We start from the raw sequence: 27,863 nt of genomic DNA, 5'->3' as shown, positions 1-27,863 counted from the left end.
AAAAAAAAAAGTATTACAGTAGTCTAGTCAAGAAAGGATGTCATCATTAAGTTATCACATGTGCTGTGCCTGTTTTCCCTAGAGAGTCCTAGTTTACTCCAATTATCATATCTTTTTTTTTTTTTTGGTCTTTTTGTCTTTTTGCCTTTTCTAGGGCCATTCCTGTGGCATATGGAAGTTCCCAGGCTAGGGGTCCAATCGGAGCTGTAGCCACAGGCCTAAACCAGAGCCACAGCAACTCAGGATCCAAGCCATGTCTGCGACTTATACCACAGCTCACGGGAACGCCAGATCCTTAACCCACTGAGCAAGGCCAGGGATCGCACCCGCAACCTCATGGTTCCTAGTAGGATTTGTTAACCACTGTGCCATGACAGGAACTCCCAATTATCATATCTTAATAGCACTTGCATTTCCCCTCAAAATTTCCCAGTTAGAATGATAAAGTATATGACACTTAAGCCACAACTAAAATAGTGTCAGGATGAAAAGTATGGATTTTTGAGGTAGTAAGATGTTTAAATGGGTAGACCTTGGATGCTTATGAAGGGTGAGATAGAGGTGACGTTAAAGATGACACTGAGATATTTGATTTACACAAGAAAGTAAGTTGTTGAACCCATTCATCAAGCCAAGAAAGATAAGAGAATTTGATTTATTGTCAGGAGATGAGATGTTCTTTGCAGCTTGGGCAATGTGACATTTGAAAAACCATGGGACATTCCAGTGGAGATGTCAGGTCAGCAGTTAATTATGGGAGTACACGTTGGTACCTGAGATCTACTCCCAGCAATTGAGAAAATTCCCCCAAATTAATCAGACTAAGTGGATACCCACTGGCCTAGCTAGAGCCAAATCCCTGAGGAGAGAATAAAAGTGTGTAGAGGAAGTTTTAGAGTAAGTTAGTGACTCAAAATGGTACGTCTTCTGTAAAAGGATGTTATGGTCCCATTTTCTATAGAACCAGGGCAAGAATCAGTGGGCCTTGGAGTCTGTTAGAGAGGAGTGATTACTCATGGGCTTGAAATCAATCGAGAAGGAAAAGTTGAAATCAAATTTCACTACTTTAGAATTTCACCTAGCTTGTTCCTGACTCAGTTATGCAGACATAATCTAAGGATTCCAAGAAAATTTTTTTTTGTGGTTGTTCCATAGTAAACCATAACAATATTTTTCTAACTATGCCTATTGATTTTTGCTTGTTAGTAACTATGTGTGACCTTGAGGTAAGTCACATGCCATCTCTATTACCATAGCAGAAAATAGGGGGAATGCAATTGGGTGATCTCTTGCATCCCTGTTAGACTTAAATTAGATTTGCTCATTTCTGGTCTATTTTATTTTTTGCTTTCTTCATATTTCTTTTGAACTTGAAATTATTATGACCATGATTATGGCTAAACTAGGTTGACTTTGGCAGCAAACAGTTTAAATAGGAAACTAAGAAGTATGGGTCATTTTTATTTTAGGAAATCCCAAAATGACTCACAAATAGATGCAAGATTTCTTTATATATTTTTCTTCTTTTTTACATGCAGCAAAATCAAATTTAGGGGATTTTTGAAAATGGTAAAATCTTCTTAGACTATGGGCAACAAGTAGCTCTTGGGAAGAGTTTTTTTTTTTTCTCTCTTGGGGGACTGCCTTCAATCTGATATTCATTTTGGCTCAGATCAGTTGTAAATACCAGCCAGTTTCTGTGAAATGTAACTGGTGTTTGCTCTGGGCTGATGGGACAGCCATGTGCTGTTTGCTCTGTCAGTAGCTCTACACGAGTATCCACAGTACATTATTCAGATCAGCTCACACAAAGCAGATGTCCTAATTCCAGGTGGACTGTTAGAAATCTTTTTACTTACTGCAACAGCTGTGCCACCTCATCGCTTAAAGAGCAGTAGTTGGATGAATCAACCATTGTTGCAAATTCATCTTTTATCTGGTAAACAGTTTGCATAAACTAGCATAACTGAAGGTACTTCCAACCTGATCCATGCAGGAATGATAGGAACACTGAAAGCCTTATCTGTATTATACTAAATTGTTCACTTGTTGTCCATATCTATCATTTAAGAAACCGAATAAAATCCACGTGCCAAGATTAGATTTATAAAATTTGCAATTCTAGTTTCTGTATTGTTTTCTATAGCCCAATACACAAACAATGCCATTCCTATTTTTTACATTCTCACACATAGATTGCTCTAAATATTGTCACTGTTATTTTGAATATATAATAAAACTTCCAGAGCTTGGAGTATTGCTAAAAGAGGTTGAAATATAAAGTATTTCACAGTTGCCTTATTATTTGAGAGTAATTAACTCTTAATAACCACTAAAGAAATACATCCAAGTAGAACTCTTGTAAATGGTGTTTTAGTGAACACAATTCATTTCCTGATAAATAATATCTATGTGTGAAAAACAGTAAAAATGAAGCAAAAATAAGCCCACAATTGAGCTACCAGTCTATAAAATATGTTAGTTTAGGAGTTCCTGCTGTGGAATAGTAGGTTAAGAATCCTGCAGTAGCTTAGGTCTCTGTGGAGTCTTGGGTTCAATCCATGGCCGGGTGGGTGTGCATAAGCTGAAGGGTAGGTCACAGTTGTGGCTCACATTCAGTCCCTGGCTGGGAAACTTCCCTACACCCTGGGTGCAGCCATTAAAAAAAAAAAAAAAAAAATTGTTAGTTTGAATGGCTTAAATAAACCCTCGTTATCCTGTTTTAAGCTATTATTTTTTTTAATGTGTATGTGAATACTTATATGTAATGCACATGAGCACAGATACACACACAAACTAAAACTGAGATTTAAGTAAGTCTTTACCAATAGTACAAAAGGAAACAAGCTTAGCATTTCAAATTCTAAACTAATATATTCAGTGGCCATGCAGAGTGCTTATGTTTTGTTTTTTTTTCCCCTCATTCTGCCCTATAGATTACTTAATTTTTAAACTAATTCTATAATCCCTATATATTATCTAATTATATAGCTATATAAAGGTAAGTACTATGAAGGTAAAAAAATATTGACTGACAATAAACATATGTATATTTACTGGCTTTTATAGCTAGAATATTTAAATAACATTTTTCCTCTATATTGAGGGCCTTCTGTTTTGTAAATAAAATATCATTTTAATCAACACTGCTTTTAATCAATCTGTATAGGAGGGATTTTTATCTACTAGTATTTAATATTAGGGTATTCCTTTTGTGTAATAAACTTGTAGCCTATGTGATAAGAAAAAAATGATATATATATACACATTTGTCCTATAACCAAAGCTCCATTAAATTCACTTTAAGTATATATCAATTTATATTTCTTTTGGGTTCGCCAAGGGAGGAACGTGCAAGGCCAACTTGGTAAAGCAAAAGAGATTTATTAAGGCATCAGAGGTGGACAGGCTGAGCTCAGAATGGCACCAGCTCTGACTGTGAGGAGATGCTAGACTTATAAAGGGTATGGGACGGAATCTGTGGCTGAAGTTCATGATGGGAACTTGTGGCAAGAACAATGAAGAAGGAGGAGGAGAAGGTCAAGGGAGGGGTAGGGGGTTGAATCCCATGACAGAGAGCAGTTAATCCTTGTAGGAGGTTAATCTATGTGGGCAGTTGTTTTCTGCAGACCATTGTTTCTTGCTGCCCAACTTGAGCATCCACATGCTGTAAGAGGGTGTAGATCTTGTACTAGGCTGCACCCATGTCTGCAGCAGGTCTCCAGCATGAATGGCCACATTCATTTGTTGGTGGGGGGGATGTGTGTCCCCATCATCCTAGGAATCTATCAATTTCAACTGAAAACAAATGCAGTTGTGGTTATGGAAAATGCTCTTGACTGTATTAAGGATTTTTTTTTTCTAAAACATATAAAATTTATCTCCAAAACTCTAAAATTGATATTTTTTATCATGTATTAATGCTAACTTGAGGCTATAAAGGATACAAGGATGTACATTAAGTGGAGATTCAGGGAATATTGTTTCTAGTACTGTTGCTAACAAGTTGTGTTAGCAATTTGAAAAATTAACCTAACTTCTTAGGACATCAATGTATCCATGAGTGAAATGAACAATTTAAATTATAAAACTTCATTTCAAAATTACAGCTGTTAGTTAACATTCAAATGTGATCTTGCAACCCAAGACCATACAACCATATATTGCGTGTAGGCTACGGTACTTCATAGAATCTCCATTTAGAGAAAAGGGAAAAAATAAAAAGTAATTAATATACTTTGAAAAGATTTTTGTGAGAAAAGTTTATAAGATGCCTTTGTTTTAATCACAGTTTACAATATTTAGCAATCAAGGATATAGGCTTAAAGCAGAATTCATTTTACATACAAATAATTTGATAGTTGAAAGTGATCCTTCTGCTTTACCTGTTCTGTATAGCCCCATACCTTTTCTCAGAGTCAAATAAACTGAAAGTTCAACAGATTAAGGAATTTGTTAAAAAGTCATATGATTCTCTTGTAGAATAGTAGGTTAAGTATCTGGTGTAGTCACTGCAGTGGCTTGAGTTTCTGCTGTGTCATGAATTTGATCCCTGGCCTGGAAACTTCCACATGTCACAGGCATGGCAAAAAAAAAAAAAAAAAAAAAATCACATAGTTTTACGGCAAAAAGTTCAAGAATGCAACTCTAGAGGTAGAAGATATCATGTGGCCATTTACTCCAAGTCTTTAGAATTTTCATCTTCAAAAATTGCCTGACCAAGAGTTCCCATCATGGCTCAGCAGTTAACGAATGCAACTAGTATCCATGAGGATGCGGGTTTGATCTCTGGCCTCAGTCAGTGGGTTAAGGATCCAGAGTTGCTATGAGCTGTGGTGTAGGTTGCAAACACAGCTTGGATATGGCATTGCTATGGCTGTAGTGTAGGCTGGCAGCTACAGTTCTGATTTGACCCCCTAGCCTGGGAACCTCCACATGCCATTGGTGCTGCCCTAAAAAGACCAAAAAAAAAAAAAATTGCCTGACCTGAATGCATGTTTCTAGGAAATCTTCACTAAATATTCATGATGTTGGGATAAAAAATATTCAAGTAGAGAAACAGATAACTTTAGGATGCACTTGAAGAATTAGACTACCTAAGAATTTGGAATAGTAAAAGCTTAATGATTTCATTTAGACTTGAACAAAAACAATGCAATTGAATAAGGTGTTCTCAAGGATGAGTTAAAAAATTAGGAAAAATGACCATACCCTCTACAACTGAAAATAACTGTTCAGAGATCTTTAAGGAAGCCCCTAGAAGTTCTCCTCTTTAGATTTCTAGCTACAATGTGTCAACTAGCAGCTAAGTGATGATTAGGAAAAGACTCACATAATAGAACATGCCTTTGAAAAAAATATAAACAAAAGAAAGATGCAAAAGAAATGCAAAAGAAAGTTACCAGAACTAAAAGCAAAAATACATTTGCAACTTGCACCCAGGATGACGAAATTTCAATTCTATGTGATTATGAATCTCGAGAAAAGTGACAAAAATTCTTATTGCTTGTCTTGAATGAAGCTAAGGAATGCTGGTGCTAATGGAAAGTCTCCTTTATATGCTTTATTTTTTGACTGTGCTAATAATGTTCTTCAACTTCATCATGTAATATGAAAATACTTAAAGCAGAAAGGTATGAAGTGAAGAATTTCCAGCTCCCATTTTATTGACTCATTTAAGCATGAATATTTTAAGAGGAGATATCCTCTTGTTCTACTGATATTTGTAAAGGCTAAAGGAATTGCTGCCTGGGGACACAACAACTTACTTACCCTTAGTAGAACAAGAAGAGGAATTTATTGACAAAGCCCTGGACTAGGAACAGTAAATCCATAAGCAAGACTGCTGTCATGGAAAAATCTTTGTGCTCTCTCATTATTTGAAACCATCTCCTCCTGCTTCGGGGCTGGTTTTTGTTCTTGGCAAGATAAGTTTTATACACACACATGAAAGTACTGTTAGAGAATATATATATATATATATATATATATATAGCACTTAACATTGTACTTTTAGTTCCTTTTCTGTTTGAGTTCTTGTAGTAAATTAAAATGCAAATAAGATGAGACAGGCAACATTGTAAAGCATTGTCAGTATTTTATACCTAAGACTAGTTAATTTTTCAAATTCCTCCTTCAAATTAGTTTTTCATAAGAAAGGGAAACCATGAAATCTTATTTGAGAAAAGAATTGAAGCATTATGCAGGGACAGAGCTAAGGCAGAGAGCAAATTAGTTTTTCATAAGAAAGGGAAACCATGAAATCTTATTTGAGAAAAGAATTGAAGCATTATGCAGGGACAGAGCTAAGGCAGAGATAAAAAAGAATAGAAATGCTAAAGTCAGAATCTACATGTGGCGTAATAAAAGAATGTTAGATTCTGAGAGTCATGAGTGGCTATGGGTGTGCGTTTATCTTCCCTGATCCTCTGTTTCCTCATCTGCAAAATGGGAGTCATAATCTTTTTATTAAAAATGATATTTACCTTGGAAGATTAAAACAGTAAATAAAACCTAAAATATTCTAGTCTGTGGTATATCGTAGGTATGCAATACTTTGTTAGTTTCCCTTGCTATGTCTCAGTTTTCATGTCTACTGAAAAAATTGTACAACTAGTAAGTTGAGAGTTATGCCTTATTCAGTGGACATTCTAAGGACTTCAAGCCTGGGAGGCATGACTCTCAAATCACACTAAGGAATGGCTCAGAAGAGACAAGGGAGCGGGACACAGGATATATAAGTTTTGCAACAAAGACCATGTAGTTAGGACATCAAAAATTGCTGTTAATTAAAGAAAACCAAATACTTCAAGCTAAAGATTTTAGTTCTTTTCTATGTATGAGAAGATGCAAGAGTCTGGGCTCACTGAAATCATTCCTTTGATGTGCATCTCAGCTGGGGCCAGTATCTTTCTCAGCCTGAGTTTCCTCAGGTTGCCTGGTAGGAGGTAGCGGAGTGGCAGTGTCTGATGGTTTGATGGTGAAATCCTGTTTCCATCCAGTGTTCCCTCAGGGCTGACCATTGGGGCTGCTTTAGTGGCTGGTCACTGTGACAGCCTTTGTTTACTGATGTGCCAGGCAATATTTTTCATTCACATATAAGAGAAGTAATATGTATTTGTTTACAAAACAGAGTAGACTTCATAATTAAGTTCTAGGCTTAATGAAAAGTGAACAAAGAATGAGAGCTCAAGTTAATAGTCCTTCCATATTCAGGGTCATTATTATGAACTTATTTATTATAATATTATATCATTATATTTGTAGTTATTATTATGTCATTATGACTTTATTTTGTGTATATATAGAGTAAAAGCAAAGTTTTTTTAAAGTAGCATCTCACATGATCAAACCAAATAAATGAGCACATTAATAAATAAACATATATATAAATAGACAAAAGGCTTTTTTTTATCTTTTGTCTTTTTAGGGCCACACCCACAGCATATGGAGGTTCCCAGGCTAGGGGTCGAATCAGAGCTGTAGCTGCCAGCCTACACCACAGCCACAGCTACACAGGATCCAAGACACATCTGCGACCACCACAGCTCATGGCAACACCAGATCCTTAACCCACTGAGCAAGGCCAGTGATCAAGCCTCAGCCTCATGGATGCTAGTCAGTTTCATTTCTACTGAGCCACAGTGGGAATTCCAAAAGACATTTTGTGTAACCTGTATGTGCACACTTAGGCACGTGTGTGTGTGAGCCAGCTGCCTAGATTCAATAGGCTTTTCCGGTTCTTTCTGGTTTAGGGAATACGAACACCTTTTGTTTGTTTTCTTCTGGTTGCCCTAAGAAAAATGAAGATTCTAAATCCAGATGTCTCAAATGCTGGTATACTGAACTCAGTTGTGAAGAAGATAAACGAGTTATAGCCATGCATCAGGAATTATGCATTATGAAAAAAAATTATCTGCTACCTGATTACTCAATTGTAAAAATGCCATCAGACTGTTAAGGATAGATGCCAAGGAAGATAAAAAATTGAGAACTCTTAATAGTTACTATGTAGAAGTGTCTAGGTAGTAAACAAATGCTAATGGATTAGCACCATTTTATAGAGACATGTTCTACTTTAGTTTAAAGGATTTAGAGTGATTTTTCACCCTAGAAACAGTACTCCTATAGTTAATATTTTGAGTAACAGCTATATGAAAATTAAAAAAAAAAAACTAACCACTCATTAAGCACATGCTTAATTTAGATAGATGTTAGGCATTAGCATATATTTTTGTTTGTTTGTTTCCCAAAAAGATAGATGTATATTTTTTTAAAAATCACAGGACACAGTTTGTGTAGTTAACAGCTTAAAATTTCCCAGAAATAATATAAAATAATACAATGTTTTGATGAAAACAATAAATATGAGAAATACAGCACATGTAATTAGACAAAGGTTCAAATCTTTATTCAACTAAAAAGTAAAATTTAGGACATGACGTATGTAAATGTGCATTTAACATTGTATTTGATATATTTCCTGACATTTACCTTCTCTATAACCTTTGACATTTGAATTCAAGTTAATCATGTAATGTCCCTGTGATTATGGCAACAAATTAAACTTGATTCTTTTCAACACCCTTACATATTTCCCCATCAGGAACAAATTCTCTATCACCTGCCAGTTCATAGCCCACCTCTTTCTATCTTTGTCCTGCTAACCCTAAGTCCCCTCACCAGTTAATTGGACAGCTGTACCAGGTGCTGCTTCCTGAAGATCTGCAAAGCTGGGCTTTGATGGACAGTAGAAAGTGGAGCGATAATAAAAACAAAAGCCTCTTAACTGAGATCACTGCTTTGTTCTGCTTAGAACTTTAAGGTCACTCCAGCTCATTCTGATTGCTGGGATCTTAATTTTTACTCATCCAATTTACTTGCAGCTGTCATTCTTTCCAATATTAAAAGTTCAGCTCTTCAAGTGTGGGCAATTTGGGGGTAGGGAGGTTTGTACAGGGAATGAGAAGAGCTTGTTACAAACTAAAAACAGCAAAAACAAGTAAAATCTGGCTTGGCTCTCAAGTACAAAAAGTTATTTTCAAAGCCTATAAATTATGACATCGTGATTAACATGTAATTTAAATATATTTAAACAACAATTATATCACATTTCCAGCCCAGCTAATTGGCCTCACAGATGTTCTCTTGTAGCTGCATTGCCCTTCCAGGGGGAAATGAATGAGGTGCTTTTTATCATGGAGGACAGAAAAAAAGCAAATGGAAAAAAATGGAAACAGAAACATAAAAAGCAGCCAGTAACCCTAAAAACAATGAATGCTAAAGGGACTTTGCTTAGCATTTTTTTCCATTTTAATGCTGAAAACTAGGAAGAGCATGAGGACACTCCTATTATTGTGATGGTATCTGGCAGTGTGTCCAGATACAGAGCTGGCAGGCTGCTGACAGAAAGACTTGTCAAAGCTAGGACAGTGGATGCATTCTAATAAGGCATGGCCGTACTTCATGTCTTGAAACAGACTAACTGCAAGAGGTCTAGTTATTTTTAATACAACGCCTTTGCAATTGAAGGCGGTCAAGCCCAGATGATGGATATAGATAATAAACTATTTCCTGATAAAGGATGACTTGTGAGTTATTCCTTTGATCATTCCTCTCTCTAGTTTTAGAAAATGCTAAGTGTGCAACAGTCCATGGTATTTCCTCAGCTATGATTCTAATGGAACATTACCCAGTAGAGTACCTCTTACAAAGTCAAAGTCAAAGGAGCGCTGGTAATTAGGAATATTTTGGAATACCTTATTTTTAATAGGTAACCATTGAGTTGAAAAAAGTTGCTCCAGCCTAATTTTATTCAGGTAATGTTTGATAGTACAATGTAAATTGCAAAAGGCCACTGGCTATACATCTCCTAGTGTATCATGATATCTGCAGCACTTACGGTAATTTCTGTGCTTTCATTGTAGAAATTTAATACATATTTGCTAAACACTTACCAAATAATCCGGGTTTGATGATAGGGTAAGGCCAAGGTTTATAATATGATAAAGCAGGTGGTTGCCATATTTTACATATAACTGGAGTATATGGAAAATTTCTTTCCGAGATTTTATAAACAAATGAATTTGATTTCATAAACTTTCTAAAAGAGAGAAAAATATACCTATACGTAAGGTGATGTGGAAAACAGGTAAGCATTCAAAAAATGCTTCTTTGATGAGAAAGAAGCTTTGTCAGTTTGACTGCTTGACTTTAAAATTTTGACTTGGCAGATATAAACATTTATATTTTATGTATCCTCAACACTTGCGCAATAGTGCAAAGCTTATCAAGTTCGTTTATATACAATATCTTACTTTATCTTCATTAAGAACAAAGTAAGGAGTTCCCATCATGGCACAGCAGAAATGAATCCAACTAGGAACCATGAGGTTTCAGGTTCGATCCCTGGCCTCACTCAGTGGGTTGAGGATCCAGCATTGCTGTGAGCTGTGGTGTAGGTCACAGATGCAGCTCGGATCTGGCATTTCTGCGGCTGTGACTTAGGCTGGCAGCAACAATTAGACCCCTAGCCTGGGAACTTCCACATGCCGTGAGTGCAGCCCTAAAAAGCAAAAAAAAAAAAAAAAAAAGAATAATTTAAAAAGGCTAAAGATGAAAATGAAAGTCTGAGCTGTAATAAGGACTGGAGCTTAAAGCTTCTAACAAACCAAAAACAATCTGTCTATTGTACAAAACCACCTTCTACGCATTGCATATGAAATGTGTCTACCTTTACACATCATAATGTTCAATGTGTTATTAGTTGTGTTAGAGAAAGAAAGAGATAAATATTTTCTATGCCATTATATAAGTGACTCAGTTATGGGCAAAGCTAAAATGTAAACTCACTGTAGGGGTTCAGAACTTGTCCTTTGATTAGTCCAGCAGACTAAGTTAATTAAGGAAAATTTTATTATCCAGTTGTTATTAATTTACATTATAATAGTTAATCTCCTTGGGACTGTATTCTTCTTAGAATTTTTAAATTGTAAAAACATTGACCTAGAATAATATTTAGCTCTGTTTCATAAATGTTTCAGGATGTTGTCTTTGAGGTTGATTTTAGTCATCTCTGGTCACTTGAAGCCAGAATATAGAAAATCTAAGCGTCATAAAATCAACTGTTTTTATTTACATTATTCATTATATCCAGTGCCTAGAAAAATGCCTGGCACATTCAGACAGTAGATTCTGAAGAAATGTGTTTTATACATATATACAATATTTTAGCTAGCAAACAGAAATTGCATTCCTAATCCTCTTCTTCTTACCCTATAAGGAGCATTGTCCTTAAGATTTTATCTTATTTTCATATTGACTTTAATGCATAAGTTAGAGTTTTCAGCCATAAGAATATGTCTTTCTTTAATTGAAATCTAATTTCAGCTGATTCTAAATACATAAAAGTAATGTGCATAAAGCACGTTTCCAGGAAAGAAATCAATTTTCCAAGATTTTCTGCTGTTTCTTGACTTTAAGGAAAAAAAAAGAAAGATTGATGAGAAAACATCTTTTTTTAGGAAGAGGCTAAGCTGACTCTTTGCCAAAATGGTGAAAAATAAATGTAACTTTATAGCAAAAAATATTCCAGGCAAATTGAAATCCACTTCTCTCCTTTCAGATAAGTTGCTTCTTAATGAGTAAATGTTAATGCTGTGGTATATGGGCATTCCTGTTATCTCATTTGTAACAAAAGAAACCTTTCCTCAATTACAACTACAGTTAATTATTTCCTGTTTTTGCTTTTCTTCCAGGGTTAATCAGAGGAATATTTATTGTCAATTTAATTTTTAATTCATTAAAAATTTTACTTTTTCTATATAATTTTCCTTTACAGGGGTTCAATAAAATATTTAATATCTTCAAATATATAATCTTGCTTGTAGTCAGCGTGCATAAAATTTTACTGTTTAGCAAACGTCACTGTTGTGCATGTTTTCCCCTTTGGTTCATACAACTCATGTGGCTTTTCTTTTTCTTTTCTTTTCTTTTTTTTTCCATTCATGTTACCTCCTATTATATCCATCATCCCATTTTTCTTTCCTATTAGAGTGAAATTGGACACAGCCCTCCTCCTGCCTACACCCCCATGTCAGGAGTAAGTACTTCACAATCAACCTTCATCTTTCAGGATTTTTGGTCTTTGCTTATCATATTTTCTCTCTCTTGTCTCACCATAATTTCCTCATTTTGCCTTTGCCAACAGTGAGTTGAAAATTTTCTATAGATTGTGCAGCTGCCTATGTAGATATGTTTTATCTCAGCAGATAATCCATAGTCGAGAAATCATGCATCAACAGTAGATTTTTCTTTGTATCTGAAGACTTTACCTGGGCTCATATGTTGTTATGTTTCTAGGTGAGAAGGTTATCTTTATTTCCATGATTATAAGTCTGGTGCTGAAAAGTTGGAATCTCAGTAATGATCCTCTGGTTATGTATGAGAAATTCAAAGTCATAGTAACCACAGAATAGAAGTCAGTGAGGAACTGTTACCATTCAAATTGCATCACTGATCTTCTGTTCTTAATGGCAGTTGTGACAGTTAATGACATTGCCATTTGTCTTAAAAAATTCACTTTGAATATTTACGTTAAAAATAAGCAGTAGTGGCATTCCTGCTGTGGCATAATGGGATTGGCGGTGTCTTGGGAGCACTAGAACGCAGGTTTGATCCCAAGCCCAGCACGGTGGGTTCACAATCCAGCACTGCCACAAATGTGGCTTAGGTCACATCTGCAACTCGGATCTGATCCCTGGCCCCAGGAACTCCATGTTCTGTGGGGCAGCCAAAAAAAAAAAAAAAAATTGTGGGAAAGGAATATGAAATATTTTTATTAGATCATGTGTTAAGTGGTTAGTAAAATTATATATTTCCACATTGTTGTCCTACAATTGACTTGCTTTATAAGAAAAATTTGAATTTTAGGTGGTTCTAGCCTATAACTCAGACTCATTAACTATTAAGGGAAAAACCTCAAGAAACTCGGACTTTTCTCTGAAAGACAAGCTTCCATTTTTTTTTAGTTATTAGTATATATTTTTAAAGCTATTCCTAACAATAACTCTGGTTCAAATATGTCTCTCCTATTGACAGAACCAGTTTGTGTACCGAGATGGGGGTTTTGCTGCAGAACAAGGCATGCCTGTGCCCTACAGAGCCACAACCAGCACCATCCCAGAAGCCCCAGTTGCTCAGGGGGCTACAGCTGAGATTTTTGATGACTCCTGCTGTAACGGCACCTTACGCAAGCCAGTGACACCCCATGTCCAAGAAGACAGCAGTACCCAGAGGTACAGCGCCGACCCCACAGTGTTTGTCCCAGAACGGAGCCCACGAGGAGAGCTGGACGAAGAAGGTTACATGACCCCTATGCGAGACAAACCCAAACAAGGTACCAGCAGAATGTTCAGAAATGATGACCATTCTTCGTTCACTTCCATCAAAATAAACAATGTATATGGAGTTCGCATTGTGGCACAGGGGAAATGAATTTGACTAGTATCCATGAGGATGTGGGTTGGATCCATGGCCTTACTCAGTGGGTTGGGGATCCAGTGTTGCCATGAACTGTGGTTTAGGTTGCAGACGCAGCTTGGATCCTGCATTGCTGTGACTATGGAGTAGGCCAGCAGCTGTAGCTTCTTTTAGACCCCTAGCTTGAGAACTTCCATGTGCTGCAAGTGTGGCTCAAAAAAAGCAAAGTAAGGTAGGGAAATTGCCAAACCACTGGACTGTGCAACATCCATGACCCACAAGAGGCCTAGGCACTGCCATTTCTAGCATGAGGTCTGAATCAGCAGCATCCACATCATCTAGGGACTTTTTTGAACACAGAATCTCAGGCTCCATCTAAATAGGAATCTGCATTTTAACAATATCTCCAGGTGACTTTTTTATGCACAATCAGGCTTGGGAAGCACTGATCTAATCACATCTCTATTTGAGTGCTTGAATGAGGTAGTATATCACAAGATTTCAAAATCCTTGCTCCACTGGACTTATTGTGTAGATCATAAAGACCAGTATTGTTGGGAAAAGTGTCCAAAGCTTTTGATGGCACCAATAAAAGATTTGATTGATGTATTAAAATGGTGTCATTTAAATAACGTAACTTAGTATAGGAAATTTTGACTTCTTTGCATAATACATTTTTCAAAAATTAAATTTTTGACCCTGCATATACATATATGTATAATTATATGCTTTATACATCATTTGATCACAACTTTCTGTCTATAGATCTGGAAGTATACAGCTTGCACTTCCTTTTTCACAAGATTGTTGTGAGGATGAAATGATAGTGACTTGTAAATTATCAAACTATAATACATGTATATGATGGTGGGATATTCATTACTGTCCTTTAACTTGCACATTATTCTAAGTACCTAAGTATATGCAGTAGGTCTATATCCAAGGAAAAATAACCCTGGGTTGATGAGATTTTTCTCTCTGCATGTCAGGCTATGCATAGGGGATAAAAGTTTGCTTTGCAATGGTAACATCTCAACAAATAATTGTGCCTGCCTTCTTCTTGCCCCAACACCAAAATGGGAATAGAGAAAGTGTCATTTTTGTGCATAAATTTTAAAAGAGCACAGAAAGAGGGCCTACTATGTAGTGTAGGGTCTACCTATTCTACACATATATAGGTGTGTATATGTCTGTGTAAAATCTATGCTATAAACATAGGGATAGAAATAAACTTGGTAAGTTATATTAATTAGCAACATTTTAAAAAATTCTAGGCCAAAACCCATTCTAGATAAATTTATTAGATTAAGTCATACAAAACAGCTGTTATACGACTGGTTTCAGCCTACAAAATAGCGATTTCATATGATTCAAACTAATAGTTTGCTGTATTATGATTATAATTAGCCATTGGAAATAAATGTTATAATCATATTTTATTTTTAAGTATATGTTCTGTCAAGCAAGTCAATTTAGAGGCATGTAGGATATCTATATGTCACTGATTCTTTTCCTTGATGTTTTCTTTCCTGAGTTAAAGCTTTCTTAGGGGACATCCGTAATCAAATTCTTGTTACCTATACAGACATTCTCAGAAAATTCTATAGACTAAAATACACAGTTTTTCCACTTTTTTCCATTTATCTTGTCATGGGGTTAAGCTGTAGACATTTTGACTTTCCAATATTCTTTTAAAAATTCTCATTTCTCCACATTTAAAGGCTATTTAACACTGATAGGTTGTCTTATCTTTCAACATAATCTACTGACTTTTAAAACATAGAAGCATTTAAACAGCTGGTCCCATATGTAGGAGAGACAAATGCAATTAGAAAGAACAATCTAGGGGATAGGAACTCCGACCCTGGCCTTGTTGGTGCCTTGTTTTGTCATTAACATTTTTTGCCCATTTACTCCTTTTTCATATGGCAGTAGTATTCGACCAAATAGTTGTTGCAAAAATTAATGAAATCTGTGGCTTCATTGTTCGGGAAAAAGAAGCCAACCATTCCATATAACCATGGTCTGATTAACATTTTCCAGAAAGTGGATGTTAACTGCTATTTCTTTATTCCATCAGAATACCTGAACCCTGTGGAGGAGAACCCTTTTGTTTCTCGGAGGAAAAATGGAGACCTCCAAGCTTTGGATAATCCCGAATACCACAGTGCTTCCAGTGGTCCACCCAAGGCAGAAGATGAATATGTGAATGAGCCACTGTACCTCAACACCTTTGCCAATGCCTTGGGGAATGCTGAGTACCTGAAGAACAATGTACTGTCTGTGCCAGAGAAGGCCAAGAAAGCATTCGACAACCCTGACTACTGGAACCACAGTCTGCCACCTCGGAGCACCCTTCAGCACCCAGACTACCTGCAGGAGTACAGCACAAAATATTTTTATAAACAAAATGGACGGATCCGGCCTATTGTGGCAGAGAATCCTGAATACCTCTCTGAGTTCTCACTGAAGCCAGGCACTGTGCTGCCTCCCCCACCCTACAGACACCGGAATACTGTGGTGTAAGCTCTGCAGTGGTTTCTAAGTGGAGAGACACGCCTGCTCCAATTTCCCTGCCGCCTATCTTTCTCTTGTGGTCTTCCTTCTACTCCCAAGGCCAGTAGTTTTGATGCTTCCCAGCGGAAGTTGTGGAGATACAATGATAGTTACGTGCTTTTCTAACTTGAACACTAGAAGGAAGGACTGAAAGAGAAAGACAGGAGGAACCACACTGTTTCTTTATTTCTCTGCATGGGTTGGTCAGGATACTGGAACAGCTAGGGAAGGACCGGAAAATCTAAGGCAATACTGCCTGCTGTCAAGTTAGTTCTCAACTTTTTTTCTGTTTTTTTCTTGTCCTTCCTTCCTTCTTTCCTTCTTCCTTCCTTCCTTTCATTCTCTTTCCTTCTCTCTTTTAATCAAGATGCTTAAAGGACCCATGCTATCTGTTCCTATCTGCAGGAACTGATGTGTACATTTTCAGAATCCCTGGAAAACCTAGTAAAATCCCCACTGAAAGAAAAAGATAACCTAAAATTTCCATTAGAACAAAAAAGGATAACCTTCTCTATAACATATGATAGTAACTAAGATTGAAAAATCCAGTCTCTTTCTCTGACAGTTTCTATCCTGACAAGCAAGAACTGTGAACTCAGCATTCATAATTTTTGAATCTTCATCCAAGTTATAACTAGTAATTATGTTTGGAGCACTTTTTTGTTTTTTAATTTTATTTTGCTTTGATCTGCTTTGATATACTTTTCTTCCCTGTTTTGTGCTTTAATTTTTAATTGCACATGTTTTTACATCAAAATTTCTCATATGTTGCTATAAATTGATAGAATTGTAAAAAGAAATATTTTAATATGGTAAAATGGCCACTATTTTAAATATACAGTCTTTAACATTAGAAGGGGAGGCCAAGATAATATCAAATCTAATTTTTCTGTTTTACACTGTTGAATACATATCCCCTTCTACCTTTATGTTCTTTATTTCCTTCTCCTCTAAATGAGAGTACTTGATAGGCAGTTGGTAATGTAAAGAAGGGAAACTAAGAGACAGTTCTGCGTGGTTCATGAAAACTACTGATACTTTCAGGGGTGGTCCAATGGAGAATCCATTGAACTGGAAGAAACACACTGGATTGGGTATGTCTACTTGGCAGATACTCAGAAATGTAGTTTGCACTTAAGCTATAACTTTATTTGTTCTCTTTCTGAACTCCATTTTGGAATTTGAATGAAGCAATATGGAAGCAACCAGCAAAATAACTCATTTAAGTACTTTTTTTAAAAAAAAAGAGCTGAGATGAAAGACTGTGGAAATGTCAAACCAAGCAAATTAGGACTTTGGTGTAGTATTCAGGGATTATGGTGATAGTGTCAGCACATAATAAACATGTGATACCACATTTCCTACACAAAGACAGTTGTCCAGTTTGTATACTCCATTTGAAGGAATGCAAGTGAGGATCAGTTTGAATTCCATGAAATTTCTAGTGTGAGACTCTATATTAAGTGGAAGGTAACTCTTTGCACATAAGTTGGTGTAATAAAAAGAAATACACAAACATCCCCTGCTTATAGATAGGTCCTTGGGTCAAAAGTTGTAAATAAATGTGAAAAAACTTCTCATGTAATTATTTTAATATCCAACATACTAACCTTTTGATACTTTATATAATAACTCTTTCTTCAAACACAGCATCCTAGTTCTAGAGCCATCTTTATTGTGTATCATTTTGAAGAATACTTACTGAGTTAAGATGATCATTGGGAACAAATGGTAGAAATAAGTTTTCAGGAAAAAGGGGCCTCAGGTCCATATTTAGAAAAATTGGATAGAAGTCTCACTTTTCTAGGAAAATCTTACCCAATTCATTTTGAATTTTTTCTCTTTCTAATGTTAAAGTATTTGGAATCCACTTTGAGTACATCACCTAAGTGAAAGCAATTAAACTAAAAATATTCATTGGTAAAGAGAAGAGTTTAGAAAAATAAATAAATCTAGATTTCTGCCTATTTTGGAAAAGTAAATCTATCAATCCTTTTGGCTCCCGTAATTTTTCAACTCATATTTGTTTTGTGTCTACTAAAAGCACTGTTATGTGGGAAACATCCAGATAAATGCAATATTAGCCCTAACTTTAAACTTTTAAAATCTGATTTATTTGGAATGACATTTAATTTTTTGTTTTATAATTCAAGGAATATGGTTGCATGGACTATTTTATGAGCAGTCATCTGTTAAAAGATCTCCTGGGAACTCATCTAGGACAGTAGTAGAACATCCTACAAGTCGTTGAAGTAAAAATAGGATAGTTTCAATGTTAACATCCAAACACAAACTGGTGTAGAAGGATATTGTATTACTGGCTAATTGCCCTATTTGGTTTCTAACTTGACCATCAGATCAACAAAGAATGCCTCCAGAACACTGGAGACTTTGGGGTTGGTTTTTTCCTAAATTATAAAAGTAAGGGAAACTGAAAGAATGAGGTCGAGCCAGGGAGGAGTCTGTGAGATCTCATCCAGTGAAGTTTAGACATAAGCTTTCCAGGGTTCAAAGACAGAGTTCAGGGGCCACAGCCTCACAGCTCAGCACTCTTCCACCCAATCAGAGGAGCCTCCAGGAAAAAAGGTCCTCACATCAGTACTTTTGAAAATTTGAACATAAGCTTCTCTTTCTAGATAAATCCATACCAATTCCTGAGAGCACCCTTGTTGGAGACTAGAACTTGACTTTTTCTTCTGATTTGCAATATTCCTCTGTTTTCTACTGGAATATGAAAAGCAGGATCACTTGCATTAGAGAAGGAAAGAAGGAATTATTTTACTGTTAGGGTGAGAGAAATGTATTCAGTGAAGGTAGTGTCTCCTTCATTCTAGGAACCTAAGACCCCTACTCATCAGGTACTAATAACTCGAAATAGATGCAAGTATAATTCAAAGTTACCCAAAATGCTCCATAACAACTCTGCTGTTCCTTTTGAATGATTTTTCTAGCACATGCTTGATTTCAGTTGTTTTAGGGTTTTTCTTTTGTTTTATTTTTAGTCCCCTAGGAAAACATATTTCAGAGTGATCAGCATGCTTTTTGAAGTGTATAAGGGGGAAAAAATTCTTTTTTCCAAAGAATAACTTATTCGACTCAGTAGAGCGAAATTTTATAATGCCAATTAAAGCTTACCAAGTGCATCAGGATATCAGATTGTTGCAGGCTAGTTGTGTCAATGCAAATGTGCAGAACCACTTAAGTAAATCTGTGGAAAATTAATAGTACAGTTACACAGACTGTATTTTTTTAAATCACCAAATCTTATATGTTATACCTATCTTGGGAAATCTTATTTCCAGTTGAGAACAGCTACATAACTAAATGATGGTTCAGAGCAGTGGTTCTTAGGTGAGAAATGATGTCCTCTACACCAAGGTAGACTCAGAACCACAAAGTATCCTGCACCACAAAGAGGTTCTTGAACTATTGAGAAGCAACTGGTTTTTGAAATTAGTGTTAGGATGAGAGTTCTTTCTTGGGTACTACAGTTGAAATGGAATTAAAAAACAAAGCAAAACTCAAATTAGATTAATATGTATAAACTAAAAATATGAGGTTGTTTTTTTGTTTTTTCTTAGAAGATCAGGAAGAATGACTGAATACCTATAGCTGGAGTGGAGAAATAGTGTTCTCAGTGTTATAACGTGTGTATTAATACCTTGTAAAATCAGGACTTGGCATGAAGATCATGCATATTACCAATGCCTAGAACAAACCCATAGAAGGATTGTGAGATTCTGCTCCTAGACGAAGTTGGAATGGTGATCAATTTTTGAAGTGTCAAAAAGAAAAGAAAAAGAAAATGTGTCATTCTGACAGGGAAGGATGTAAATACATGTTTTTTCTAGAGCTATCTAACCTTTATTTCAAAACTTGAATTATTTATCCATCTATAATTGTTGATTATTTAACTAGTATATGTAGTTCATAAGGTAATAGAAAAGGTGACCATGAAAGCATGTATATAACTGGGCAGAACCATGATAATGCTGTAAGATGTAGATTTAGTTAGGTTATCAGATGTTAAATGATTTTAATACTATTAAATAAATCAAACTAGAAAAGTAACCACAAAATGTAATGTAGCAAAATAAAATGCAGGATATGAAAATGTAGGATGGATTTTGCATAGCAAAAAATAAGTTTGCCATTTAAAATTGTTATTTGTTAGGTTTAGCTGAAAGTAGGCATATAAAGTGTTGGTTCCACTTATGAAAACTTGCTTTAAATCATTACAATGAGTTTTTTTCTCATTCTCTTATTCCTTTACCATTTTAAAAATATACTAAGTGTAAAGAAACATCCTTTAAATTTGATTTGCAAACACCACCTTGTAGAGTTTTAACAGACAAATATGTTACAAATGGCTTATAACTAAGAGGTTTTCAAAATGAAGTGTAGGAAGTGTAAATGCTCTATTACCTTATGCAGAGATAAAAATGAGTGGTGCCACTTAGTAAACAAACAAAATGCATTTGATTTGTGACAGATCCTTTCTTTTTTCCACAATACTCCCATCTCCAAAAAGAACACAAGGAATTAACAATATTCTGAGAAATAAATGCTAAGGCAAGCATTTCAGACTGCTGTATTTCCATTATTTTGGACTCTAGTTATTAACCAGATTATTTTTAATAAGGCAAATGAGAAATCCAGGTGCGTAAGCTTCTAGTTGTTGAAAAGCCGGAAAACAAAATCTACTGTGTATACTATGGCAGAAAATTCTGCTGGGCCTCTCTTTGTCTATATGGTCTTCGCAGGGCCACCTGATACCCACGCAGACACCTCAGACAGACTCATATCTCCTGACCGCCATTTGCTTAAGAACGAATAACATTATACAGAGATAGACTGGACATCATTTTAAAATAACAGTGTCATTGGAGACCTTGGTATTACTGATATTACCAAGGGGTCAGCTTCTATACTTCTGGGTGGAATAGAATTTTTTCTAATCCCAGAAAACCTTTGCAAGAGCAGTTCTTTCCACAGTTGCAAACAGAAAGCTGTCTTGGGCACTGTGTTGGGTCAGGAGTCCCTGAGTCTGTATGGACAAATGGCTTTTAACACCATGGGCTGTTCTGTTTTCTTCATTTTAAAAAAAAAAGTTCTTTATAAAATAGAAATTTCAGACATCCTGTCCAAGTCCCACTGGTTTTATAGAGGTGCAAAAATGCGGGATGTGTCCCCTGCCTCACCTCTTTCAGCCAGGTGATATTTTAGGCAGAGAATTTTTTCTTGGTCATTAGCTGAAAAGACTCTTAAGCCACCATTCAAGGAAATATTCATATGCTTCATCTAGAAAATACTCCTTGGTAGTTGGCTTTGTAAGTAAGTTATCTTGTTAGGAGCCAGAAAAAAATTCATTTCCCACTGGACCTTACAGGAAAATACTGCCCTTATTTCTTTTTCCATTGGCACAGCTACTCCATTCGCCTCACTTTCTGTCACCCTCTTTCAAAGGGCACTCATGATGCTTGCTGTCTTAAGCCATAGTGGATCTCTGAGGTCCCACACGCTGCTTTGTGAAATACTGAGTTAGCCTCTGCCCTCAAATGTCTGACATTTCCATAAAAAATACTAGCAATTTGGACATGCTTTAAATTATTTCTCAAATAAATGACTGCACAGAGAACACTTTATGATATTAAAATTATGCTTTTCCTTGAAGATAGCTTCTCTTACTGTGTCCTTCTCTATAGGAATTTGAGTTGAGTCAGCCCTGTGATGAATCTTGAAGCTCACGTTTGTGCACATACCCTTGGTAGTATTCAGATTTAATCTTCCCATAAAAACTTTACACTAATGAGTGTTTTTTGCCAACAAATAAACTTATTTACTTTATTTATCTTATTTTAATCCTGATTGCAATTATTTTAGAGCTGCTGTATTTTTTTTAAATAAATGAAGAGTCTTATTATCATAAAGGTAAAGGCTATTCAGCTTTGAGAACCACCTGTAATTCTTTACTGGATCATTCATTCACCTGACAAGTATATAATGAAGGCAGTTTCATTGAAATTGAAAACCCACCTTGTCTAACAGAGTGCCATTTTTTCCTCTACTTTTGCTCTTTAAGAACATTTTTATTTCAATGTTCTAATGAGTTTTGTCTGTATCACAAGAAATGCTTATATTTGTACAAATATACAAATACAAGAAAACAAAGTTTCATACCTGTAGACAATAGTCTAACTTGTCCAAACCACTTTGCCTTTACTACTACTTTTATCCCTGATGTGTAGATGTCTCCCCCAGGCCTGTAGCTGTGTTGAAGGAAAGCAAACCATACTTCCTAAGCATCGACATAACCTGGTTCTTGAGTATAATTTCTAGATTTTTCAGTTAGTGGGGGGTTGTACTATTTTCCTAATGTGAGAGTCAATTTCTTGTATATTTCTGGATCTCTCAGGGGCTGGGAGGGGGTAGTGAGGGGGCTACACCATAGCACTCCAAGAATCCTTTGGGATTATTCCAGTAGTCAACAACGAAAGTTATTTTCCAAGTGTAGATATGTAAGCTGTTATTTTAAAGTAAGGTACATTGGAATATGTAGCATAAATTGGTACTGCTGTTAAATGGGTCGATTATTAAACTGAGCAGCTGTGCGAGGGCAGCTAACTTTGAATGCACACCTCACTGGCTGGTGTGTCTATATCTTCTGTCTTGACCACCAGGTACTTGCATTGCTGCAGGTCTAAACTGCATGTTCACACAGCGTGACTAGTTGTTCATCTCTTTCTCGAGCACTATTATAACAAGAGTAAATGAAAATGAAATCAATCTGCAAGACAATTCATAGCACAAAAAAGTCATGTTAAATCTTCTCTCAAACACTCATCTCATACATGCATCAAAGTAGTTGACTAAGATCAGTTTAGGTGATAAAGGGAGACACTTTACCAAAAAGGCAGAGACTTAAGGTATTATATACACTTGTATTCATTTCCTTATGTTCTTAACTTGTAAACAGAAAACAAGCCCTCTCTCTTCTGAAGTATCTTCAAAGGACAGGGGTGCAAAAATACCTAGCTGGTAAGCCATTGATGTTTCATTTAAATCCCAGTGTTCAAAGTTAGCTGCCTTTTTGAAATAAACAAACAAAAAATACTACTGTATGTTTGAAAATGTGAATAGTATTTTTATAGCTTGTTAAAGACATGGTTAGTTGCATTTGTAAATAGGGATAATGTTGCTTTGATTTTCTTCTGTGGACCTCTTTATTTGGAACATAATTGTCTTTAGGGTTGATTTGTATATAAGTAATTGGCTTGTGATTGTTTCTTTTTGATTGGAAGTTATCATTTTGACATTAATTGTGATCCTGTGTTCAGCACAATGGTGACGTGTTCAACCTCTGCACTCGCTTACACAATAGGATATGCCAATTGTGTGGTGTAATGTTATTTTGATTTTTTTTTCTATTTTATCTATGAAGGATGATGCACTTAACACATACTAACTTTTTTAATGTTAGGTATATTTTTAGTATAATTTCCCTTATTCTTTCTTCTCCTCCAAACCTTTACCCCATCCTCCTTCTCTTCCCCTGATTTCTGTCGCTATTTGAGAATGAGGGACAAACAGTATTTTAAATTTCTGTAATTAGGCTTTTCTGTTAGTTCTCAAGGATCCTTTCTTGGCTCTTGGGAAAGAATTGTACCTGTATAAGGCAATTATAGAACGCGACTTGCTTTGCCTCATTCTGTACTGATCATCCCAGCTGAACAATTTGAAAACTGTTCTGCCTTTTTGTTACATGAATCTGTCAGAAATATATTTTTAATTTAATATAAATGAAATTCAATAAAATATGAAACATGTATTCTCTTTGATGTCAGAAATTTGTTATAGGAAAAACCAATTGGGGAAAGAGAAGATTTGTTCCACATTTAATAATATGAAAATGTGAAAATAAGCTTATTTTGGTCCATATTTATGAATCTTAATTATTCCTCAGAACTCTTTGGTTGATCAGAATGTAATACATTTCATATGTTTTTGCCATCTAGCACAAAGCCTACTGATGTGTACAGACTTACTCATCTGTGCAAACTATGCTTAATTAATTGGTGGTTTGCTGCTTTGGGAATTTTTTAAAAATGAAATATTTGGTAGATTGTATCAAAACAGCATTAATACTTTTATGAGTTTTTTCTTTCTCATTTATAAAAACAGTTCTGGCAGGTCTTTTTTTATAAAGAATATCAAATATTAATACAATGTTTGAAGTGAGGGAGAGGGACTAGGACCATAAATTGTCAACCAACAGACTCGTGACTTGGGACAAGCCCATGGAAAGGTAGGAGAATGAGCTCAGATACATTGGTGAACTAAACTCTCTCTCAGTATTTTATTACTCTAACTTTTCTATTTTAAATACTATTTCTTACTGTTTCATACTTCCAAAGTGTGAGAACATTAAGATTCCAGTAACTTTTCATTCAACACTCTAAGACTCTTTCAAGGTATTTGACAACATATGATGTCAACTGAATTGGTGGGAAAAATGTATATTTTCAATAATATATTGGAGTAAATACTCTTAAATTTGTTCAGCACCTTCTGCTACTTGCATGGACATGAACACATTCTCTCCTTTGGATATTTTGATCCATTTATTTGAGATCATTTTCATTTCATTGTGTTCAGGGTGAGGTGTGTCAAAGAACTATGTATTTTAACCCATTGATAGGCTGAGGAACACAGCAACACAACTTGTGTTTTTATTGCTTTAGTACCTTAAAAATTACAACTGATATTTCTAGTGGCACCATGTGAGTTCATAGCAGTTGTAATACCTACTAATTACACAATGCTTTACCATGTGCAAACTTATTCTGTATATGTTGGCTCTTTGGCTCACAATACTGTTTTGAGATAAATATTATTGGAAAAGCCCCAGTTATCCAGACAAGCTAAAGAAGACTCAAACAAGACCGATACTAAGGGGTGATATTTGTCCTCAAATTGCATCTTCTGATTTAAGTATCTTTCTTTGACTTAGTTAAGTAGGTCTCTTTCTCCCACTGCTATACAGGAATCTCATTCTGATTGGAGAGTAATTTATGCTGACAAATGGACTCAATCCAAGACCATCAGGAGTCTTCATTTGTCCTTTGATAACTGTTCTGAAAACTTCACTCGACCTCCTCAAACTCCCCAGGAGCAAGTCTCCATCTATGATGGAGAATCTAGTTCCTTTCACTCGAGAAAGATAAATGCAACATAATCATCAGTAAAAAGATTTTTTTAAATGACCATGTGGAGAGCCTACTGATTGTGTTCCACTCTCAGAGTCTTATAAATCTGCTCAGTAAAGACACACTTGTTCCCCCACATACGTCAGAGAATATGACGTATAACTATCCCTCCCTTTAGCAATGTCATTACATACATTAATGTTAATGCAAGTGAAACCTCACAATGAAAGACCTAGTTTATAAATAAATTGATAAATTATCTAGGGTTTACTACATGCTAAATGGCCATTGGAAACAACTTCTGAAATGTAGTATAAAACCTGATCCTGAGCCAAAGTCAAAACTTCAATTAAAATGATGATGATTAGAGGAAAAATATTTCAGGGAATCTGTGAGGTATTTAAGGAAATAGAAGGTTAGATGCTAAAATGGATGTAAAATTAAGACTCTAGCTATTTTCTACTACTTTACACTCTATGATTCCTGAATTTACAATTATTTACAAGCCTTATAGGAATATATATGTTTATATCTATATTTATTTATATATACATATACATAGAGAGGGGATACGGAGAAAGGATATATTAAACAAAATATTTAATGGTATATTAATATATTTTAAATTTTCATACAGAACCTCTATTTTCAAACAGTTTCACTGCAAGCCCCATGATGTATATCGCAGCACAAGTTACACTCATAAAACAGTAAACTGAGCAGGTGCATAGTTAGCTAATTGTATTTCCCTCCACAGTATCATCAAGCTGCATGATGAACCATAGGGAGCAAAGCCACTAGACAACCATCATGAGATCAGAAACAGAAGACTGTCACCCAGATAGCAATTTTAAAGCTATAAACAGAACAGTTCAGCACAAGATAGCAATCAGGAGACTGTAAAGCAAATTGTACACATGGGATGTGTGAATATTGAAATACCTGCCCTTGCAAGTTATCCCTAGATTTTTAAAAGGAAAAAACCCATCTTGAAAACCTGTTTCTACATACTTTGAAGATAAATAAAGTGTTCTATGAAATGATAAAGTACAAGTCTTCTGCCTCTTTTAGGAAAAAAGAAAAACAAAGATTCCAAGTTTTAAAGATGTATTATATTAGCTGCCAACAAATTCCTATTGCAAGAGGTGTATACATATCACAAAATATCCAGAGGATAAAAGCTTAATATATCATTCTAGTCATATTCTAGTCATATTTTAGGATGTCATATTCTCTCATGCATTATGGGGATTTATTGAATCACCTTGCCTTTACTCTATAAAATTATTATACTTAGGTGGATTTTCAGCCATGTAACAACATTAAAATAATAATAGACTTTGACTGAAGGCTTCCCATATGCCTGGCCTTCTGTTAAGAACTTTGTATTCATTGTCTCATTTAATGTTCACTAGAATCTTACAAGTTACTATTGTTTTTGGCTTTTTATAAAAGGTGAAAGTAAAATTTTAAGAAGGTTAAAAAACTTTTTCAAGGCTGTACAAAAAGTGGCCACTGCTGGGATATAAATCCACTTGACATCAAAATACTTTATCCCACATGCCATATTGTATTTATCTTATAATACTAATCATGATGTAGCTAGTGTAGTTTTTCCTCAAACATTTAAACTCAGATGTGAAATTAATGCATTTTTTTTTCTGTAACCAAATTTAGTGTATTTCCTCCAGGTTATCTGGAGATCGAAAATGTAAACTGACCAGTTAACTTTTTTTCAGAATTAACTTGAAAAATAGTCAACCAATTTAAGGTTTCCCCCCATCACTTGCTCTCCAGTGTGACATCTAAATTCTGGGCATTATATGAACAAGAAATTGTAAGAGTCTGTATCCAAGATAAATAATGCCAAAACATTGACCTAGCACATAAATGCTTATTTTTTTCTGGGGGATCTGACAGCTTTCTCCTAAATGATGCCTAAAAGACCAGACTGGCTTAATCTTATGGCTCATCTACCTCAACATGCTACCTCCATGATCCCCATAACAGAGAATAAACTGTTGGACTGTCAAACAGGAGCTTTACAATGCCAGAGCCCACAAGTGACATATCATCATCCATTGGTTAAAACTGGACACCCGGTTCCACCCAGGATCAAGAGATCTATAGGGACACATAGATACTGAGTGAACATACTTTTTTTCTGATACATGACTGATATATAGTTTATGACAATGAAGGGAAATGTCTAGCCTTTGGCCAAAATCTGATGATGGCATCTGTAGCTCTGTTTGTTGGTAATGATCATTCCTTTACCCTGCCTTCCACTGTGATGTCTACATTCCCATCTGGTATCTAGCCATTTGGTCTAATGCACAGTCCACTGTCATATGCCTTTAATGTGACCGTGGTTCTCAGATTCTCCTGAAAATCCCTGGACCTCCTTAAAGGAAACAGTCAAATTTGCTTGTTTATAGTACTTGGAAGCTCTGGAAAGTTGGTTCTGCTATTGAGGCTCCCCATGCTGACACATCTGTCCTGTTATTCCCAATCCAAGGGAAGTAAAATTTTGGGATACCCCTTTCTCAAGGTTATGGGGAAAAGTGAGTAATCATTTGCACTTCTGACCTAAAGGAAGGTACAGAATAAAATCATATTTCT

The 27,863-nt window shown here is 35.6% G+C and overlaps 1 protein-coding gene across 1 annotated transcript in view; it reads left to right on the top strand.

Annotated features, from left to right (window-relative positions):
- ERBB4 (erb-b2 receptor tyrosine kinase 4) overlaps positions 1-16,355 on the top strand; it is a 1,133,324-nt gene extending 1,116,969 nt beyond the window's left edge. The window contains exons 26-28 of the mRNA XM_047773400.1: positions 12,053-12,100; positions 13,099-13,396; positions 15,560-16,355. Coding sequence (XP_047629356.1) covers positions 12,053-12,100; positions 13,099-13,396; positions 15,560-16,005 — 792 coding nt within the window. The 3' untranslated portion in view covers positions 16,006-16,355. The remainder of the gene's footprint in view (positions 1-12,052; positions 12,101-13,098; positions 13,397-15,559) is intronic.
- The last annotated feature ends 11,508 nt before the right edge of the window (positions 16,356-27,863 follow it).

The sequence above is a fragment of the Phacochoerus africanus genome, chromosome 3, assembly GCF_016906955.1.
Source record: "Phacochoerus africanus isolate WHEZ1 chromosome 3, ROS_Pafr_v1, whole genome shotgun sequence".
NCBI classification, from domain to species: Eukaryota; Metazoa; Chordata; class Mammalia; order Artiodactyla; family Suidae; genus Phacochoerus; species Phacochoerus africanus.
This window is presented reverse-complemented; position numbering and strand designations above follow the sequence as displayed.